The 21342-nt window shown below is 51.8% G+C and overlaps 8 protein-coding genes across 8 annotated transcripts; 2 read left to right on the top strand and 6 right to left on the bottom strand.

The window, feature by feature from the left end:
- Positions 1–46: 46 nt before the first annotated feature.
- Positions 47–1898, top strand: J4E84_007658 (uncharacterized protein; the record flags this gene model as incomplete). The annotated part of the gene is made up of 3 exons (XM_049390240.1): positions 47–150; positions 788–1070; positions 1452–1898. The coding sequence occupies 3 exons, from the start codon at positions 47–49 to the stop codon at positions 1896–1898; spliced, it is 834 nt and encodes a 277-aa protein (XP_049242093.1).
- A 470-nt stretch (positions 1899–2368) lies between these two features.
- On the bottom strand, positions 2369–2793 carry J4E84_007659 (uncharacterized protein; the record flags this gene model as incomplete). Its single annotated transcript, XM_049390241.1, has 2 exons — positions 2369–2532; positions 2598–2793. 2 exons carry the CDS (start codon positions 2791–2793, stop codon positions 2369–2371), a joined length of 360 nt encoding a protein of 119 aa, XP_049242094.1.
- Positions 2794–3304: 511 nt separating this feature from the next.
- J4E84_007660 (uncharacterized protein) lies at positions 3305–4870 on the bottom strand (the record flags this gene model as incomplete). Its single annotated transcript, XM_049390242.1, has 4 exons — positions 3305–3476; positions 3526–3654; positions 3702–4608; positions 4711–4870. 4 exons carry the CDS (start codon positions 4868–4870, stop codon positions 3305–3307), a joined length of 1368 nt encoding a protein of 455 aa, XP_049242095.1.
- A 361-nt stretch (positions 4871–5231) lies between these two features.
- Positions 5232–6113, top strand: J4E84_007661 (uncharacterized protein; the record flags this gene model as incomplete). Its single annotated transcript, XM_049390243.1, has 3 exons — positions 5232–5414; positions 5464–6045; positions 6096–6113. The coding sequence occupies 3 exons, from the start codon at positions 5232–5234 to the stop codon at positions 6111–6113; spliced, it is 783 nt and encodes a 260-aa protein (XP_049242096.1).
- Positions 6114–9002: 2889 nt separating this feature from the next.
- On the bottom strand, positions 9003–9936 carry J4E84_007662 (uncharacterized protein; the record flags this gene model as incomplete). The annotated part of the gene is made up of 2 exons (XM_049390244.1): positions 9003–9835; positions 9930–9936. The coding sequence occupies 2 exons, from the start codon at positions 9934–9936 to the stop codon at positions 9003–9005; spliced, it is 840 nt and encodes a 279-aa protein (XP_049242097.1).
- A 2108-nt stretch (positions 9937–12044) lies between these two features.
- Positions 12045–13191, bottom strand: J4E84_007663 (uncharacterized protein; the record flags this gene model as incomplete). Its single annotated transcript, XM_049390245.1, has 4 exons — positions 12045–12490; positions 12547–12564; positions 12616–13019; positions 13157–13191. 4 exons carry the CDS (start codon positions 13189–13191, stop codon positions 12045–12047), a joined length of 903 nt encoding a protein of 300 aa, XP_049242098.1.
- Positions 13192–17084: 3893 nt separating this feature from the next.
- J4E84_007664 (uncharacterized protein) lies at positions 17085–18344 on the bottom strand (the record flags this gene model as incomplete). Its single annotated transcript, XM_049390246.1, has 1 exon — positions 17085–18344. The coding sequence occupies one exon, from the start codon at positions 18342–18344 to the stop codon at positions 17085–17087; it is 1260 nt and encodes a 419-aa protein (XP_049242099.1).
- Positions 18345–18588: 244 nt separating this feature from the next.
- On the bottom strand, positions 18589–21030 carry J4E84_007665 (uncharacterized protein; the record flags this gene model as incomplete). Its single annotated transcript, XM_049390247.1, has 1 exon — positions 18589–21030. One exon carries the CDS (start codon positions 21028–21030, stop codon positions 18589–18591), a length of 2442 nt encoding a protein of 813 aa, XP_049242100.1.
- Positions 21031–21342: the final 312 nt, after the last annotated feature.

Genomic DNA, 21342 nt, shown 5'->3' on the forward strand with positions numbered 1-21342 from the left:
CTTCTGTCACACTCAACACCCCAACTCCATCTACACAACTCCCAGAATGACAACTGAATTCAAGAAACTACTAAACATCGACAACCATCCCGACCCTCCAACCCTACGTACAGCAGGCACGTGGGGTCTCTCAGGCAAAATCACGCATCAGTATGCACTTTGCAAGGGATGGACACTGCTCCGATTTGAGCAAGTAACAGAGTTCGCGTGTAGCAAATGTAAGCAGCAGAAGCAGGCCCGTCTCGTAGCTGTAAAGGGTGTGCTGTGGGAAGCTATTGAGAGCAAGTCATGTCAGGCGTGTTATGACGAGCGAATTGCTGCACTTCGTCGTGATAGAGATCTGGAACAATCTACTGCGAGATTACATTGTTGACTTGGTATTGTAAAGTAATAATGAAAAGACGACCATGGCTGTGTTTCTAGAAGGTGCAGCTTCCATCCGGTGTTCCTGCAGCCAGAGCTCCAGCAGCCAATGACGTGATGGAGCGCGAAAGGGCATAGCGCCCCCACCCACGCCGCGGCCTTTCAAGCCACCTTGCGAATTCGCTTGCTCCTCTTTCTCCAGGCAGCACCAGCTGGTCCTCGTTCACGACTCCTCACGACTTCACGACTTCACGTATACAACGGCTATAGCCCCGCGTAACGATGGATGTCTTTTGGACGCTCCCGCCCGTCTCTAGGTAAGCGTCTCTCTTCCAAGGAGCTCGACAGCTGCAGCTCGCAGCTCTCCCCTCACTCCCAGCTACGCGCAAACAACACGTCGCACAATCGCTAACAAGCCCTACAGGACCATCACAGCTGCAGCAGTCGTTGTATCGGCTGCAGGCTACAGCGGCCTTCTCAGCCTCTATCACTACATCTTCGTCAGCCAATATGTCTTCACGGTGTCGATGCTCCCGCAGCTCTGGCGACTCTTCACAGCGTTTCTGATTACGAAACCGAAGTTCGGCATCCTGCTAGACCCCTACTTTCTATACCAGTACGGCAGCTCCATCGAGCGGGAGTCGCCTCGCTTCAAGGATCCAGGCGACTTCTTCGTGTACACTTTGTTCCTCGGTAGCGTCATTGTCGTAAGTACCCACTGCACACACGCGTACATAGCTTCCATCGCATCGACACAACTGTCTGCGACCTCTCGACTTCGGTCAACATCACCTCCGCATATCTGCCCGCCCAGCCTGTTATTCCTAGCTGAAGCGGTTCCTGGAACGGAGGAAGAATACCCTTGCACATCATGCGGTCCCGTCATTCGCAATCATATAAAGGGACTTGTGTGGTGTGTAGGCATGGTGGGATTGTCACTTGAGAAAGCTTTGCGAATGCTCTCCATTTCGCAAGGCGGTGTTGGCTCCCTACATACTTTCGCGATTCGTTTCGCTTTGTTCACCTGCGTCTTCTCGTCTTGATATCGGTGTGCTGTGGATGGACTTGTGCTAACAGTCCGCGCAAAGGCAACAGCAGGTGGCATCCTAAACCAATACACCTTCCTCCCGTCGCTGTCGCTCGCCTACGCATACACGTTCGCCCAAGATAATCCCACCCGCTCCGTATCCTTCTTCGTCATCACCTTCGAAAGCAAATACCTGCCCTTCGCTATGCTCTTCATGGCCTTTGTCATAGACGGTCCCGATGCCGCTCTCGGACAGCTTATGGGTCTCCTCGCCGCACACTTGTACGACTTCCTGACAAGGATCTGGCCTACGTTTGGCGGTGGCAAAAACTACATTCGCACACCTGAGATGGTGAAGCGCTGGTTCGGTGCTGCGCCGGGCAGCGTGCAGAACAGAGGATATGGGCATGTTGTGCAGGGACGGGGAGGTGCTGCACAGCCTAGTGCGGCGAGGGCGACAGGCAATGCTTGGGGTGGAATGGGTCCCGGGAGGAGGCTGGGGGAATAGACGTATGCGGCTGAAAATGTCGCGTGCGTTTGCACATTGAGGCTGGGTATTGTGGGTTTTGGAGCTTTGGCATTTGATTGCACTGTCTTGATAGACGAGGTCTAAAAATCTTCACAATTTCTTCCCACCGATTTAGCTGTTCATTCACTGACTTGGTTTGGAAATCTGCAACGATGCTGCCAACTAGCTCAGCGAATCAGGAGATAGCTGGATCGGCGGGAAAGAAGCTTTGGCACTTGAATGTATTATCTTGATGGACGAGGTTCATACACCTGTACAAGTTGTTTCCTGCCGCGCCAGGTAATTCCGGGCGATCAGTGTTCATCTACAACGGTTCGTTCAAATAGTTCAGAATCACCTGGACTAGGAAGGAAACACGTGGTGACAATTTATCATGACAGTATTCAATCATTTCGTCCAATGCCTCTTGGCTATAATACAAATCCTCCTCTACATGTCATGAAGTTGATTTACTTCGAGCTCCCAGCAGGATTGCTCGGCCCATCAACAGCCCTCTCAACATGGCCTGCGATCCCGTTCTTGCTCGCGTCGAACTGGCTTCCAATCACGCCGTCCTTGCTGAATGGACCACCGACTTTCTCGCCGATTTGGCCGATTGCGCCGTCGGGGTTGACTGTATTTGCGTTAGCCAAATGTCGTTCTTTACAAGTTATGTGAAGATGGTAGAAAGCAACATACAGTTCTTTCCAATAGCACCCGCACTGCTAATCACACTAGGGTTTGACTGAGGAATCGCATTTGTGCCCTTGTTAGCGCCGAGCTTGTCTGCTGCGGCGGTGGTGTTGTCGGTCATGTTTCCGGACATGTTGGGTGTGGATTGGTTCGCTGTGCCGAGGCCGAGTTGTTCTTGGAGGGGACCGGTGGATTTGGGCATTTAGTTGATATTGAAGGTTAGGTTGATGAGAAATCACTTATTGGCAAAGGGTAGGGTTTCTTATATGATAGGCAATGGTGGTTATGCATGGAGAGTACGTCACGAAAGGGTAAGTGAGGGTAGGTGATGATGGTGACGATGGTGATGTCATGATGATATGGAAGTGGTGGGAGCGCAATTGCACAAATACGCATTCGGACAAAGTCGATGATGTATCTAGTGAGTAGCTTCCGTGGATCTCGATTCTCCCTTAAGCATGCCAGAAAGTGGGGTGGAGATCTGGTGGTCGTGGTTGTGATTTGCTACTTGGGCCGACTATGGCGTTGTGCAGCTGTCATGTACCTCCACGCGTGATCTACTTGTAAAGGTACCCGCACGGTTGGACATGGGACGTAATGGGGTTGGGCAGGTGGAATGTGATTTCATAGATGTTTGTCGGTCTGGTATCATTGCTGGTTTGGTGCCGAGGACTATTGTATGGATCTAGGCGGTAATTACATGCGCGTCATGGCTAGGTGCGTCTCTTTGCTCGTGCGCCGCCTACTTTGGGGAATGACAGTGGGAGCTTGAGCTTCGCGATGAAGTGATTCGCGGTTTCGGCTTTGGTGAGCTTCATGCGTGTGAGGTCGGTTTGGGTTGGTGCGTTGAGCTTGCAACCGAGTTCGGCGAAGTATTGCTTGATCCTGTGTGGGGTTAGCATGGGTCAGGTCAAGTGGTTCTTGGGGAACGTACTCCTTGTTCTCGAGCTTCAGATCTTCTCGCAGGTCGTTCACGTCGACTTCGTAGTCGTCCACGGTGAGTGCTGCCGCTGCAATATGTGTCATGAGGTTATCGACGTGCCAGCGAGACATCTCAAAGGAACTGCATAGGTTAGCCACTCTTCATGAAACAATCATTGATAGACTTACCCCTCGGGAGCAAACTTCCTCCTGATGGCCATGAGTTGACCCGCAGGCGTATCCTCGCCCATAGCTTCCTCCAACTTCCCCTTCATGGGAATCTTCTTCGGCCGTGGTCCGCCTCCTCCAATCAATGCGGAGTTGAAGTTGATGCAAAGCAGTATGAATCGTAGGGCCTTCAACTTCTGTATCTGTTTGTTCTTGGCAAGCTTTACGATGCGCTTAGCAACGTATTTGCTGGCGACGCTGACTCCTTCGCCGACTGATGATTTTTGAACCCAGTCCTGGACATCGAGCATGGTCATGAGATCGCTTCCAATCACAACATCCGTGGGGTAAACATCGGCTGGGTATTCGGCTGCAAGGTTTGGTGTCGGGCGAGGCTTGGAGCTGTCCACGGCTGCTGCGAGATCGTCCTTGTTCGGCATGACAGCTGTCGCAGAGGCCATTTGCTGCAGCACGTTCTCGGCAACTGCGTCGGTTCTTGCTGCGTCCTCGGCACCAGTTCCACTCTTGATGGCGTTGAGCGTCCGGTCTTCAAGCGCCTTCCTTGACTTCTTGGATCCGAACTCTGCAGCGAGTGCAGCTCTCTTTGCCATGACAGTGTTTTGTGCCGCGTCCAATGCCTCTTGCTCTTCGCGCATTTCTTGTGCTTCGCTTCGCAGTGTGCTTCGTACGACAACTCTCTTGACTGGAACGATTTGCAGCTTGCTTGTCGCAGGGTCGAATACGCCAATGTAGTCTTGTAGCTGACTCTCGGCGCTTCCATCATGCTCTTCCTGTGCGATGTAATCCAAACGAGGGTGGCCGGATGATTGGAACAGCATTTCGGTTTCCTCGCCTTGTGGTCGGATCTTGGTGCGCTTGTACGGGTTGAAGGATATCTTCGATGGGATGCTGAGACCGGGTGTGACAGCTTGAGCGCGTTAGAACATGTATCCCCAGGGTAATTCAAGGTTTTCCGTCATTTGCGATGGGTTTTGACGCCATGCGACAGCCTCGAGAGTTGCTATCATACCTAGAAGCGGACCCAGAGTCTCTTTATTCTCTACCATCTTGACGCGGACATTTCCGGTCGGCGCAACAGCTGTCTTCTTCTTTGGCCGTTCGCCATTTTGCTCCTGTCTCTTTCTCTTCTTTTCACTCATGTCGGCGTTGCGGTTCCGATATGGCAGCATGGGTCGCGTTGTGTCAAAAAGTTCGATCGCGAATTGGCAGAAACTTGGGCGGTCAGCTAGCAGGCATAGCCGAGCGACCGGGGTGGCAGCTGCGCCAACCCCGAACCGCTCTAGCGCATTCGCGATGACGTCCACGCGACGGACGCGTTCCAGACTTCCGCATCCGCATCGCAAGTGCGGCCACGGCACACACGGAGCTTCCCTCTATTGAATCCCTTGTATCTAGTCAATGCAGTCGCCCTGAGACAATAAACAATCAAACTTCATCTCCACCCTTCGTCCTCCATCACCCATCATCACCATCCATTGATTCATTAACCACTGTACTGCTACCAAACGCACCTATTTCACCAACCTCACCATGCCCACCGTCCTTCAGACAGCTGGCGACATGGTCGACAACCTTGGAAACAAGATCCATTATACCACGCGAAGGGTCGGTGATCAGATCGAGACCACCACCAACCAGGTCCTGCCACCTAAGCAGCGCGAGCACATGCTTGAAAGAGCCCGAGACTATGCTCATCAGAACCCCAAAGTAGCCGTAAGTTGTTCGATAGCATCTGAAGACTCCTATTAATGACACTTTCCAGGCCTTCCTGACCACCCAAACCGCATTGACCGGTCTCCCGCTGGCCCTCTTCCTCGCCTTCGCAACAACCACCCTCCTCGTCTCCCTATCAACCTGCCTCTTCCTCGGCCTCCTCATCTCAATCGCCATCACCTTCTTCCTCGTCGGCTTCGCGCTCCTCTTCGTCGTCCCCACCGTCATCATCGCCAGCTGCTCAGCGACCTTCATCTTCATCTGGGGCTTCGTGGGCTACATCATCCTACGCAGGTTCAATGAGGGTGAGGAGCTTCAGCGTGGCACTCCCGTTGGCGATAAGTTGTACAAGTTAACAGGCGGTAGATCGGGATATCTACAAAGCGATCAGACATCTTCGGAGAGCAGCAGTGACCGAAGGAGGTTGGGTGGTGGAAATGCTGCGAACGGCGCTAATGGCGGTGCTGGGCACGCACATGGTGGTGTATCGTCGCACACGCGCGATGGCGGGCCTGTGAATGGCGTGAATGGTAGCCAGGGCGCTGTTGAGTGGGAGAGGAAGTGGGCGGATGGCGTGCAGCCGAAGCCTGTGGTTCTGGAAACCGAGAATGTCTTTGAGGTTTTGAAAGCGGTAAGCAAACACCCGGTCTCTCAGCAGTGCATTACTAATTATACAAATAGGAGGCTCCAGTTGCCTAGAAGCGTGCCTGGGACTCGAGCTCGGGATGCAGGTCTTAACGTATCATTATTCCTACGGCACCTCCTCACGTAATCGCAATGCCCTAAAACGATCCAATTAGTCTTTCTAAGATCTTCAAATTCTCATGAAATGTTGTGTATGTTACCTCTGCTCGATACGTCATTGCGATATCCTTAAAACCTCCGACATCACGTGCAGTTTCTGTCTATATAAATCTGCTCTTCTTTCCGTTTCTCACTCCTTCATCCACTTCACTACTTCTCTGTTTTCCAAAAATGGGACATAAGAGACCCATGTCCTGTCGCTGGTCTTCCCAAAACGACCTCGATATTCCGGTATGATCGCTTGGTCGGAAAACCGACTACAGACGAAGACAAGTTCCCAACCTGGCACTCCGTGTCATCACGACAGAATTGCCAATCTTGTCCAAAATCCTACGAGGCCGATCTGATGTGCTGAGTGCAAGTCCAGCTCTAAAACTACTACAAAAACTCATCAACAGTAATTGCATGCGCCTCCTTACCCGATCCAAAAACCCATTCAATCTGTCCCATGTGTGTCGCCTCGCTGTGAGCAAAAGAAAGCGCAAGAAAATACATGTCTTTGAGCTACCAAAACGAAGTAGGACAAGAACAGAAGAATGGCGCTGCGGGCCTACACTGGCGTCCTTGTCGTATTCAACCTCTTCTGCGAACAAAATAACTACATAGATGCACATGTCCTGCACAGTCTTGGGTACACGTTTGGCCCATCGAAACGCATTGTGTGGGTTTCTCGAACATCTCATGGCATATCATCGGGGTTAAACATATCTTTTTGGATCTGGAGATGAGCAGCCTGCGGCGGGTATATAAACACCTTCTCTCGCCATCAGTATCTTCTATCCTCATCGTCTCTTCCTCGTATGGAAGATCCAAAATTCAGACCAGTATACCCGATGTTTTGCGGGTCTTCCGTTTCTAAAAAAAAAAAGATACCAAACCATCTATGTTTCGTGCAGCACTTCCGAAAATCATGTCCAACTTCAATCATGGCTTGGTCCGACCTCTCAAAGCTTCAACTTACTATGAAATGTTCTCGTTTCTCCGAGCTCCCAAAAATCAAGGTAGTGTTCGAGTATGAGAGGCTGGAGGTATAAGACTCTATCAATCTTCTGCCTGGGCGAAATAGACTTGTCACGTGTGCATAAAACAGCAGCGGGTTGACTGTGTTCGTGAAGCTGCCGTCGCGGGCCTTCTTCGAACAACAAGACGAACGTTGCGGCGACTAGCATGAGTGGATTTGGGATCTCCCCACGCTGCATGTTGATCATGTGAAGATCGTGTTCAAAATAGAGCCAGTAATTGCATGTGCAGAACGAGAAAGTTTGAGTAGAGAAATGCATGTCCCCGAGCCTGCTGAAAGGTGCAGCTGATCGCTACATGTCTGCTACAACGGTCTTTTTGTTACTCTACTCGATCGTAGTACAATACGACGAATGAACACGCCCGTCGTGTACACCGCTAAAGTTGATATATAAACCCTTCTTCTCGGACCTGAGAGTCTACCATCTTCTCTCATTATGAAGGACTGGGAACTCAAAAGACAGCAAAAATGTTCTATGTTTCTTCCAAAAGTATCACCTCTATTGGCCATGTTTTCTCGGAAGTGCGGCTGTGGAAACAAAAGCGGACGATAACAAATTCATGAACGCTTTGCTCTCTTCGGTCGAACTCTCAAAAAAGAAACGCATCCGGTCAGCATGGCGTATCTCTCCTGCACTGAGCTGTGGGTATATAAAGCCTTCTCTCTTGCTTCTCCCCGTATATTCAACATCGATGAGGCGGCTATCCGTGAGTTCAAAAAGTTCATACACCAGTTTTCATGGGTTCTGGCAACGCTGTAAAAGACGCATCGCGTGAACTCTCCGACCAGACCTTGGCACAATGAAGTCTTGCGCGTTGTTTCTCGTGTACTTCGCCAATGTGCGAGGAGAAGATGAAGTACGTGTCGAAAGTAACGCTTGCGGCTTGATCATGATTGGCGTAGCACTTGGCTGCTGCCTAAATCAGCCACACTATCCCTCGCCATCCACTACACTTCATCCTCACCTTTTCCCAAACAACGCACAGAGTTTGCCCCAACCTTACGCAAACCAGTTTTGTAAAATCGGCATTTCAAGATGCCCGCACATCCCCATACAACCAGACGCATCCAAAAAGAATACCAATCCCTGCGCTCCGACCCCATAGAAGGCTGCACAGCGCATCCAATCGACCCATCAAACCTCTTCTCATGGCGCGCCACAATCCTCGGCCCCCCAGAAACACCCTACGAATCCGGCACCTTCCACCTCACCGTGGAGTTTCCAGAGGAGTACCCGATCCACCCACCCACTATAACATTCACCACCCATGTTTATCACCCAAACATCGACAGCGACAATGGGTATATATGTATCAACATCTTGCAACAAGATTGGTGTCCCGTTTTGACGATTTCGAAGATACTGTTGAGTTTGCGATCTTTTTTGGATAGTCCGGATGCGGAGGATGCGTATTATCCGAGTATGGGGAGGGAGTATGTGGAGAGGAGGGAGGTTTTTGATGAGCAGGCTAGGAGGTTTACGGAGGAGTTTGCGGGGAGTGGGGAGTAGTTGTGAGTGTTTACTGGGTGAGATGAGATGATTATGACACAGAGATCGCATTCGAGAAGTCACAACACAGGAAGATACAACTAGCTCAACTCGCAACAAGGCTGTCTTGAAAAGAGCTCCCATAGGCTTGATAGCCCAGACGACTCATCCCGCCATGTACAGAACATTGTGGTCTTGCCTCTTTCTCATCCCTTCCCTTGCTCAATGGGCGGATTCAGTCTTAACCGTTCCCTCTATCAGCCGCGAATGCCCTTTACTGAAACGGATACATAGCACGTATCATCTGGGCGTCCCCGTCAGATATCTCGAACTCTGGGTACTTGAGGCCACCGGCGAGACGCAGGAAGGCGGCCTGATTCGTCTGTGGATCCACTTTGAACATCGGGTACAACGTGGGGTTTGTACGATCCCCCGACACGATGGCTTCATTTGAACCTCTACGGCTATCGTAATGCATGATTGACTGATAATCGTATGGCGAGGCTATGTCTGGAGCGATATTATACGTGATGAATTCGGAGCCGATGAAACCGTGTCGAATTGCGAGAGCACGATCGTTGCAGAGCATGTCTTCTGTGCAAGTGGGATCCTCGGCTAGACATCTTCCCCATGCTTCGGCGAATCCTTCGACGTTTCTGCAATTGTAGATGATGTACTGATCTCGGTCGGAGCGCTCATGCTCGTGGTTTAGGCCAAAAATGTGACCAAGTTCGTGTGCTACAGTGAAGTCCCTGTTGTCGTCTGTCGTGTGTCCCGAGATCATCAGATGATGTCGGCCGGGAACGTTACTAACTGTGTGGCCGACCGAAGCGAACCCTTCGCGATTCATGGGATCAGTCGCGACCCAATACACAACCACAGTTTCAGGAGGTATCTGTGGGTCCCATACGCCCGGAGAGGTGTAGCAGTACGGGTAGTTAGGCCCTCCGACTGGTTTGAAGCGTTCGAAATGCAAGTTATGGCCATTCGATGCTTGCGCCGCACCGAGCTTGCGTGTCCAAGTCCCCCAACCGTTGTCGACTGCTCTGAAAATGTTGTTCTCGGCGAGCGCGTCTCTGAAGCACCAGTTAATCAAAAACCTTCGATCTGGTTGCCGGGGCCAACGTTGATTGTTAGCGTTGTAGACGGGGAACCTGGAGGAGTTAATAACTGATGGGCCTTGAGCATTCGCACTACATACCCAGCATGGCCGCCGGTATCAAGTGGCGGAGCAATATCGATGGGCCCAGGAGAAGGAAGAGTGGTGTTGAGGAAATCTGCCGAGATCGCACATACGAGTCCAAGGAAGGCAAAGAGAAGGGAAAGAGAACGCATTTTTGGATGTATAGTCGGCCTTGGAAGTGGTCGCGCGCGGTTTCGAGGTGGCTGCTAGAGAGTGTCGAGTACAGCAGTGATAGTCGTAGTTAATGCTGTGGCAAGCGAAAGTGGGGCAACACATGGTGAAAGACACGCTCTAATGTAAACTTCACCTTCACTGAGTAGCGAGTGCAGGTATCATAGGTAAATATTGTTGACACTGATTCATCTCTGCAAGATCTCGTTCAGCGACGTGACGACCAGGGTTGCAGTGAAACTACTTCTAAGCCTCTAAATTCTAACGTCCGCTAACCCGACACGATTAATAGTGAGGATACATAAACCGGATTGCCGCAGCGTCGCCTTGGGAAATATGGTAAGCTAGCCCAGGTACATGACCCTTTAAGGGCAAAAGGAAGAGCGGTGCTACGCCTTGAGCATTTGCCATGCCTATTTGAGCCATTGGGTACGAGTTAGGATCTGTTGCTGAATATGGAGCCTGATGATTGGTTCCCGCTATCGAATCGTAGTGCATGATGGAAGCGTAGTCGTAGGTTGAATGGTAATCTGGAGCGGCTGCAGTCCTTGTAAATGAGCGGATTAAGTCCCATCCGAATTGTTCACCGACACCATCCACTTCCGTAAGTTGCTGAAAGGTGACGTGGTTGGCTTGAGCAGCCTGCCAAGCTCGTGCGAATCCGTTGAGGTGCTGAGGCCTGAACTGAATGTAAATATCTCGATCCGGTCGTTGGTGCTCGTGAAGAAGGCCAAACACATGACCCAGCTCGTGTGCTATCTGCCAGACCGGGTTCGGAATCTCTCGCCCCGGTGTATCCACGGGCCCCTGGGTTAGATAATGTGCGCCCTTTTCTCTGCCTTGGTAACCAGCCGGAGCAAATGCCCCAACCACTTGAGGATCATATTTTATACGCACTGCCGCGCGAGGCATACCCTTAGTCCATTCGTTGTTGGCATCGTAACAATGGGGATAGTTGCCTGTGACTGGATGTTTCCAACGTTTGAATTCTAAGGCGTGGTTGTTTTCAGAAGCCGTTCCCATGACTGAGGTCCAAACAAGCCATGCCTGTTCCATGCGCTGCACCGGGATCTGTGTCTCTGCGAGCTGATTCTCGAAGCACCAATAGATTGTGAACATTGCCGTATATTCATCACGAGGCCACCTCCTTGCCGCTATTACAGGGTGCCTGCAAGAGTTAGCAAGTGTCGAGGTTGTTCACAAGATCGAATAATGGATGACGAACCCAGCAAAGACGACCCTAAAGAAGGCGAAGAGAAGAAGTAAGGGCAGCATGGCTGGGCGCTGAGTTAAGTTCCTGAGGGTAGATTCTGGGATTGGTCGGTGGTAGAGCTTCTGGTGGGTTGAGGCTAGTAGTATGTATAGTCGATGCAGGTACCTGGGTAGGCAGCGAAGGTGGAGTGGGCCAATGCACTGAGTGCGGTGTTACCGTGGCGGAAACAACGCTGGTGTAAGGGAAAGAAAATAAGAAAAGTGTAGGTCTTTGCAACACTTCTGCTAGCCCCGCGATAAACGACTAGGGACACCACTTCTTGGTCTGTGCGCTTTAGACTTGTCGGGCAAACGCTTTTTGAACCCTAGGTGGAGGCTCTTTCACTACCTAGGTAGAGTCAAGTGTAAGGTTGTTACGAACTGCAATTTCTGCGTTCAATACGCCAGATTATGACTAACATATGGTTTGCCTACGACGCATAATATGGGTATTGCTGGTTGAACGCGTCACTGGCGAAGACTGAGACTAGAGCGTATGGTGAGACACGAAATTTGAGCTCAAAGTTGAGCTACAGCAAGTGCAGCTTTCCAAGTGTACTTAGTGGTTTTCTCGGACACTTCCCGTCTAAGTCTTTATCTAGCTATTCGCGGTCGTGGGTGAGGAATAGGATGATCGAGCGATCCAAAAGCGATGATGGCCGTCAGTGCGTCGGTATCATAAAGATCACTGGTCCAGCGCGAGAAGACCGGCTACTCCCACGGGTACAACAACTTGATAGCCTCTTTATCCAGTCTAGAAATTCCCCACTCCCCACTCGGACGTGGCAGCGGAAGGAGCGACTTCTGACCATTCTTTCCACCGGTGAGTCGAACCAAAGGGTAATTGTCGGGGTTGTTCTGATCCTGATTGACAAGAGCAGGGTTGTGGCTCTGCCATGAGCTGTAATGCATAATCGAATCGTAATCATACTCCGCGCTGTATGCCAAGCCGTCGTTCGTCCACTTGTAGTACTCTGAAGCGTCGAATTGGTAGTGCTTCGAAACATTAAAGATGTTGCAGAGTTCGTTTATGGTAAAGCCGTCGGCAGTGGCCTTTTGGAGAGCTTCGTGGTAGCCTGTGAGACTGGCGCAGTTAAACTGGACGTGGTCGTCGCGGTCTCCGCGTGAGTGTTCGTGCATTAAGCCGAAGATGTGGCCTGCACGGATTCGATTAGTTACCGCTTGTATACTCATGGGGGAGAAATAGTTGTACCTAGTTCGTGAGCTACGACTGTCTACCTGTTAGCGGGTCCGGACAATCGAGAATTGCTTATCAACTTACCCCAGGCCAGATCTCTGTTCGGTGCTTGTTCCGCGTTGCCAATACTCAATTGATGACGACCAGGTGAACCTTCAGACCTATATCCCAAAGAAGAGGCTGCTGCCCAGCCCCCTGGGGCTCCGCGCTTGATGACGACGGTGTCTGCCGGAAACAACTGATTCCAATCGCCGTTCGCCAGGTAGCAGTAGATGTCTTGGCCAGGAACAAGGCGCCGTGTGAAGAGCAGTGAATGGCCACTCTCCTTGCCCCAGCGACCAAGAGAACGCTGCCACGCTCCCCAGCCCTCCGCTATAACTCCTTCCAGCTCATCTTTGGCAGCCTTGTTTTCGTAGCAGTAGGCGATTTCGGTCTTGCCGCTGTGATCGGGGTGCTTCGGCCAGCGACCGCTCTTGTCGGCGCCAAACCTAGGGATGTTAGTATCGTGGCGTTTAAAAGGTTGCGGGACTACCAACGAATCGCCGAACCAGCCCATACCTCCCTTGGGAGCGCTAGCTTTGATGTTAGTAAAGATAAAGAGACAGGAAGTACCGCGACGGCGCACCAGGCAAAGAGGGCAAGGAGTATCATAAGCAACATCGTGGCTCTAGTGTATCGTCCCCCTCCGAGTGCACTTTATTTCGACAAGGGGAATTTATTTCGTGTAGTGATATGGAATGCATCGAGGAAATCGAGGGAAGACAGAACCAAAGGCAGTAACAAACCCAGAATCTACGCTTCCGCACAAGTTGAGTGTAGCGGTGGGAATTCGGTCCAGCGCTTGGCAGCCGTAGTAAGTACGGAGTGAAAGGATCTCGTGTGTGTTAACACCTCTCATTCCTGCTTTCCCTTGTCGCAGTGTCATCATTCTAACTTTCCAGAACGGTATGATAAGCTCGGTGTTTGCGAATCCACCGACATCTTGCCATAAGCGCATGAAGATATCCAGCAAGATAAATAAAATCATTCTCGAAGACCTGAATCGATGAGGTTGATACGACGCCAGAATGCTTGATAGACAAGCAAACGCGCTTTTGACTCGGACTGTGGCCTGGTGTTGCTTCCTGATAATCGCCAAAGGTGTATATTAGGGTTGAATACATCAGAGTGGCGTTCAGATGTCCCCTGAAAAGTCGACGCCACCAGGGCAGGATGCGCCTTCATTGCCACTGGTTATAGAGAACACCCGGGCATGTTGTAGCTGTCCACAAGTCATCATTGTAGCAGGAGAAGCGCGGTTCGTGTGAGAGATGTCGTGCAGGAATGTGAGTACTGTGCCTGGGTAGGTGCCCAGGTGTCCGCCGCCCAAGAACGCGTGCGCGCGTCGCGCTAGGCACACCAAAGGAGACTAGCGTTGCGCGTCGCGCGCACGGCAGCGGCAACTCACCAGCACCGAAGCTTCCGAACCTCCACGATGCTCTTCCTTCTGCGTGTTTGCTTGCATCCCAACCATCCCCGAATTCGACGCCACATTTGTCTTCTCTTCTTGAGTCAATGTGCTGCGCTGCCTCAATATCGCATTAGCCTTTTTTTCTACACACGTGATCTCGCGATCCATCCAAACATTCTATACGACAATCGTGGACGGGTGTTTCTTCACCCGCACTTCATCAAAGAGGACTGAATACCTGCCCAATGACGCCAGGCACTAAGATTCGTTGAGTGTGCATGGCGCTAACCTCGCAGGTCATCTGCATGCGATCGTTCCAGGATGCGTGTGAGGGGCGCAGCTGAAGCGGGCATGTATTCACGCCACTACATGCATCTGGTCAAATTCCCAGGCCTCGCATTAATGATATACTGTTCAGATGAAACCCTCGGCATTACCCCCAGGCTTCGCAGACACTCCCACATCACCATATGCTTTTACAGGGTCGCTCTACGGCAGGACTCGATTAAATTGAAGCCCCACTTTCTTCGCCCCCACGGTAGCGCAAGCGCGGCGCAATCGAATCACGACCTCCATGAGACTTCTGAACGCCAGGACGTACGAATTTCACGATGTATTGGGCGCGATCAAGCCGAAGTACGCGATCTTATCGCACACCTGGGAAGATGGGGAGGTGCTCTTTGAAGATGTCCGGGACACGTCCAGGGCCAAATGGAGTGCTAAGAAAGGCTACTTCAAGATAAGGAAAACGTGCGAACAGGCCTTGCAAGATGGCTGCGAATTCGTTTGGATTGATACATGCAACATCAACAAGGACAGCAGCGCGGAGCTCTCGGAAGCTATTAACTCCATGTTCCGATGGTACTGCGACGCCGTTATCTGCTACGCTTATATATCCGATATAATAGCCGGAGGGCGGCGTTCATTGTCCGAATGTCGCTGGCTCACTCGAGGTTGGACGCTACAGGAGATGATTGCTCCAGATCGCGTGCACTTCTACGATGTGAACTGGGACTACCTGGGAAGTCGTATCTCTCTCGCAGCGCAGCTCTCGGAAAGTAGTGGGATTCACGCATCGGTATTGCTGCGGAGGCATTCTTTACCGACCATCAAAGTGCCCACGACAACCGGTGTGATCATCGAACTTGGAGCTAAAAAGATCAGGGCAGAATTGGAAAAGAGTGAATGTCGATGTTGCAAAAGCGCTGAAGAACAGGACGTGCGCGCAATGATGGACAGGTTCAGCGTAGCGCAAAAGATGAAGTGGGCCTCCAAACGTACGACGACGCGCGAGGAAGACATCGCCTATTGTCTGATGGGGCTATTCGACGCCAACATGCCCCTCCTGTACGGTGAAGGGAAAAAAGCTTTCTATCGGCTGCAAAAGGCCATCCTTGAGATATCGTCAGATCACTCCATCTTAGCTTTCCACACCGATCCGTCAGTAAACTTCTTTAGTGGACAGCCTTCGTTCTTGGCCCCAGATCCTACGTCCTTCTGCTACGACATACAAAATATGCACATGCCAGATCGTGGTACGCACATTAGTTTTTCTGGGGCTACACTCTCTGTCGAAATGCTCCTGTGTCCGCTGGGCAGAACACCTTGGAGTGACTACCTTGGAATCTTGGACTGCGCAATAGACGGTGACCCATACACGAGGCCGGCCATCTTATTGTCGCCTGTAGATAGAACGAAGCTGATTTTCCGACGGAGATCAGGTGAAGTCAGTCTGTTCCGGCTAGGGCCCAAACATCCTAAGGAGGCTGCTATGATGTTCGACAATCAGTGGAACCCCAAAGGACGTACGTGCACTAGGAAGCCATAGGCTTACAAGCAAGCAGCTAAACATTGCAGTAAGGTGGGACACCCAGAGAATGTCTTACGATCCAAGTACGATAGAACGAGCTCGAATCACACTCGTTGGCGAGGAAACCACCAATCAAAACCTACGCCATGCGAAAGCACCCATACGCGTCCGCATATCCCCGATCTTCCACGAATTGAGGTTCCAAGTCACTTCGTTACCGCCTCTAGTCGCGGAGCACCTGCCAGACGCCACATCCCGCACTGGCAGTATTGAAATCTCCAGTACACAGTTTGGAGGGTTCTACGTTAACTGGAATCGGACCTCTCCTGGACAACTCGAATGCAGCATCTCAACGAAGCTACTGCCAGGAGGCCATGATACGATACAGGAATGGACAGCTGCCCCCGTCGATTTGGAGTTTGAGCCTAGAGATGTTTGTACGACCACGCCATCTTAACATTTGTGCGAGTCAAAACAGATCCTCCTCCGTGGTATCGAATCCGCTCAACTCAAGGTTTGGTTTGCAATTTTCAGAGAGCTCTTCATTGGAAGAAGTAGCTTTGAATTGGCAGTTTGGGCAGACCTCTTTGATGAGAATGAGAAATGGATCTCGCCGGCAGAGATTCGGCATAAGTGGGGGCGAAACTTGTCACCGGAACCTACACCGTTACCCATTAAGATGGATGACGAGCCACTATCACTATCGCATCGCCAACGAGATCGACTCCTACCGGAGAATGAGGAACACCACGAAAAAAAAGAAAAAACCATCGGGAAACCACGTTTGACATCTTTGCAATGACCTTCGCGGTACTGAATGGAATTCTAAGGCTTTATGCAGCTGCACCATCTCAATTTAGCTGTTCATACAACAAAGTCTTTTGCACACTCTGCTCGTATGATATGCACCGCTGGGACTCAACCTCGTGCAAGCTACTTACCAGTAATGTATAGTTAATAGGCTTCGGATCAAAACGACGCCAACATGACAGTATCACATCGCAGATACACATGCATCGCTACCGGCGATGGAAGTCATGTCTTTCAAGCGCCCAGACCTGCGAAACAAAAATGCAAATATTCTTGTCTAAACATGCTGTCAACATCGGTCACTACCGCAATTCGAGACTGACGTTGCAGATGCACGCGCATCCTCTCACATACGTAAGCAAACCGCTACAGACTCGATCAAGGCCAGATTCTAGAAGCATCCTGGAAAGCGAAACACGCACGCCGAAGCTCTTTCCAGCTTTCCACCCTCCTACTTAATCCCCACTCCCCCACATCCCAGCCTCATTCCACAACCTCCTCCTTCAGATCCTCCACCTCCTTAACCTCCACAACCCCCTTAAGCACCTTCTCCCAAACCCTCCTCGCAACCCTAAAACTCCTACACCACTCCTCCCAATCCCCCACTACATCCCGCTCCAACCACTCGCCTCCCCTCGCAGCCACATGTTCTATGTATTCGACAGTCAACTCTTCTTCTTCCTCCCCAGCATCCCCTTCCTTCCCATCCTCCCCTCTCACCTCATCGCCCTCCTTACCCTTCTTCTCATCAGCCCGTGCCTTAAGATCAGGATCAATAGGCGTCCATTCCAACAACTTCGCCTCCACTAAATCACCTATGATACACGGCGTAAACAGGATTTGCACAACGTCTTCGGGATTGAGTTGTTTCGTGTCTGGATCTGCTTCGGGAGCGAGGGCGTAGTATCCGAGTGCGTGGCGCCCGTCTTCGTATAGGTTCGGTAGGAAGAGGATTGTCATCGGTATATCTGTCTCTTTCTTTGAGTGGGGTGTGTCTTCTGTGAAAGCGGGCTGGTTGGGTTTGTGTTTCTGCGGGTGATTTGACGATGCGGACGCCCCCAACGCTTCAGATGACTCGGACGACAGAGCTGACAGGGCCGGTATACCAGGAAGTCTCGCATTCGCCAATAAATTAGGTAAATGCGTAATCGCCGAGTCGAAATTTATAAACGGCAAGTTCCTCTCTGCGACACGCAGGATAGCGAGGAAGACGGCGGGATTGGTGGTTGTAGCGCGGTAGATATATTCTACGTAGTTAGGGCGGTTGCAGCGCGGTTTGGGTAGCTTGGCGTAGTCGATGATTGTGTCGCTGACTTCGGGGACGTAGGTACGTTCGTCGCGCTTGGACTTGGGGTTTTCGGCGTTGGCGCTGGGATTTTCATCCTCGTCTCCATCCCCATCTTCATCCCCATCCCCATCACTAAACGGCTCAGACCCTAAGGGCGTAACCGCATCCTTCGGAATAGTCATCTTCATATCCTCCGCATAGTCCGTCGTGATATGCGCATACGTCTTCTTTAGCGTGAGTTTATGCCGATAGTCCACTATACCTCTTCTATAGCCCGGAGCGGTGTCGAGTTCAGTGGTGTTGACTACGATGTCGTCTTGGTGCGAGTCGAAGGGGTATCGCTTTTCTTTCTTGGGCTTTGCGGGCTGCTTGGCAGATGGGGCCGCGGGTGGTTTGGGGGCGGAGATCTTGGGGACGGTGCGTTTGGGGGGTGCGCGGTGGGGAGGTTGTGCCATTGTTGCGGGTGGGTTGGTGGTGGGCGGTGGTAGGTGGTAGGTGGTAGATGGTGTGTCTACGGAGTCGAGGGCGTCGCGGGGGAGGTTATTGGGAAAGGTGCGGGCTGTAGGGATTAGTTCGAAGAAATCATCGGTCACTGCGAGGACGAGATATATGTCCGTGCAGGGACTGCGCTTGTTATTATTTCTTCACTACATTCTCGCAAGCCAAGGCGACTATACAACTACTGTTTTCACACAAGCGCTAATCAGACTCATCGTCCGTGTCTACTCCAAGTACAAGCGATATCTTGTCATCATCACTGTCCTCGTCGTCGAGTTCTCCTTCACCTGGCTCGGGAAGGTCAGGGACAGCCGAGGCGGTGCTGGTAGCGGCGAAATCTGACGTAGCTGCTATTTCCGTAGTGGAAGTAGATTTGCTGAAAGATACAGACGCTGTTGGCGCAGGAGGTATTGGGTGTGTTGTGCGCTGCTCGTCTTCGCCAGTCTTTGCTCGCTTGGAAGGGGAAAGAGGACCATCTTCGCCTATCGGCCGCTTGGTTTCGCTGAATGCGGTAGGTTCGGGGATGGTAGGGCGTTGCGCAAGTGTTCCTTTGCGAACTGATCGTGGAGTGGAGAGGTCAGGTTTGCTGGGTGTTGGCGCGTCTTCCATAGCAAAATCCTTCGCTACTGTATCTGATTGCCCAGCGGTTTCCAGCAGATTGTCCAACTCTTGTCCAGCGAAGTGATCATCCGCCTGCTCTAGAGCTTGCTGCTCTTCTTCCTCCGCCTCTTCAACTTCTTCCTCCTCAACCTCCATCTCTTCATCCTCATCGTTGCCATCATCCAACTCCAAATTCTTGCCACCCAGGCGAATGACTGGCATCCTTGGTCTGAGCATACCCTCTACATCCATCTCGGCGGAGAACGATCGAGCCATGAGTGATAATATGCTTGCTGCGGGCTTTCCAAACTTCTTGCTTGGTGGTGGGTTCAGCACGCTAGCTACCATGGCGTCCTTGTGCTGGATGAGAATAGCGGTACGGTCCAGACGAGCGCGCATTGAGTCAGATAGGTATTGAGCCGGAACATTTGAGAGTAGAACCGGAAGCAGATCGTGGGCGGCTTGTTGGAGTCCAGGGAATCCAGCGTTGGGGCCGCCGGCGTTCTTCGCAGCGCCAAGGAAGCTATCGGCGTTGGCAGTGGTCTGGGGCTGACTGTTGCCATTGGCCTTAGCCTGGCCGGGAGTCTGTTGGCTTGTAGGCGCCGCGATCTCGGGCGGTAGTAGATCGTCGCAGCAAGCGCGAATCAGAGGTACAAGGGAATCGATGGTAGTCTTATGGAGGGCGACTCCAGATCTCCTCAACAAAGCAGCAATCGCCGTGTAGCATGCTGTTCTAATCTGAGCTGTCTCCTTTTCCGCACTAAATACCCACACAAGTTGGTCAATGATGGCAGGGTCCAGTGCCAACGTGCTGTTCTGGGATCTGTGTGCTAGAGCAAGAAGCACTTCAATCGCGGCGACATGTACGTCTGGCAACAATAACCAGAGGCTTTCACGCTCGTCCTTGCTGACTTGAGCATTCAGACGTACGGTGTTCTGGAAGTTCTTGCTCGCCGCCACAGGAATGGTAAGGGAAAGCATTCTCGAGAGTAGGTCAACGATCATGCCAACGTTGACATACACAGTATTCGCCGTGGGGCTTTCGATGTACTCCTTGATGACGTAGAGCAGGCCTGTCAAGCGTTCGCCACCAGCAAAGATTCCCGACCAGGCGGATAGATCTGAGCCCGGCTCCAGGTCCTGAACTTCGTCATCCAGTGTGTGACCGTTCGAAAGAGGTGCTTCACGTGCCGTCGATTGCCAGTCTTCAATCACGGCACGGAACACACGATCTGTTGTTTGATGGGTGACGTTCGTAATGTTCTTGACAGCCTTTGTCCACTCTTCGCTCGAAGCTCCTTTTGGTGCACAGCAAGGTAATTGGACGTAGAGTTGGCGCGCCGCAGCTGCGATATCCGAGCAAGCTCCATGGTTGGGTCCAGTTTGCTGCTCTTGGCTGAGTATATCAGATGGCGTGGGTGCGATGAGACGTCCAAGAAGAGGGTAAAGTTGCTTCAGATAAGACCGGAAGATGGTAGGGTGTCGAGGCAGCAGCTCGTTGAAGCTCTCTAGGATAATCTGTAGCAGACTGGCAGGGGTAGCCTTGGCGTTCACTATCTGTAGACAGACTTGGACGAAAGGTGATAGCGACGGAGTAGTGATTTCGCGGATCAACGTCGGGTACTCTCTGGTCAGAAGGAAAATGCGCGTCAAGGTGATGATGCACAACTTCTTTGACGACGGCGAATCCGGCTTGTTCAAGAACCCAAGAAGACCACGCACCCATGGCAAACTCTTCTGCAGAGTCTCCCAACCCCCGACTTCAATCGTGGCCTTGATCAAGACTATGGCACACCATCTTCCTTGGGGAGTCCGGTCTTGGAGCAGAGTGGTGAGTAGCGTCCGGTACTTGTGTATAGCAACGGATGCTTCCGAGGACGTCGCTTTGGTACCTGAGGCCTGGGCTGAAGAGAGGAGGGTCCTGCAATTGGCTAATGCTGCAGCTATGGCAGGCACGTGTTGGGGGAGCTGGAATGTTGGCGTGGACGAGATGCGGAAACTGAGCGCTCGCAGCGTCGCCAGTTCGGAAACAATGGGCGCCATGATGATGATGGCGATTTCCCTGGTGATAAATTTGATCAGCCCGTCTCTGATCAGCGGAATGGCTGTTGCCGATGGCTGGTAGAAAAAAGTTCAAGGCCCGGAGTTAGCGTCGGACCGCATGCGCTAGAGCTGCAGGGATGTGCGGGCCAACTGCACAGAAGAGTGGGACTTGTGCAGTCGGTCAGTGACATGTGTACAGCCATGGCCGGCGCCGTCGCATTCAGTATTGCTCGTCGAACATGATTCTACAGACATCGCGACCCTGTCCAGAGCCAAAGGCATATTCTTAGCACCATGGTGGTATGTCGAGGT

This window comes from Alternaria hordeiaustralica, assembly GCF_023758085.1.
Source record: "Alternaria hordeiaustralica strain BMP 2776 chromosome Unknown scaffold_17, whole genome shotgun sequence".
In the NCBI taxonomy this organism is placed as follows: Eukaryota; Fungi; Ascomycota; class Dothideomycetes; order Pleosporales; family Pleosporaceae; genus Alternaria; species Alternaria hordeiaustralica.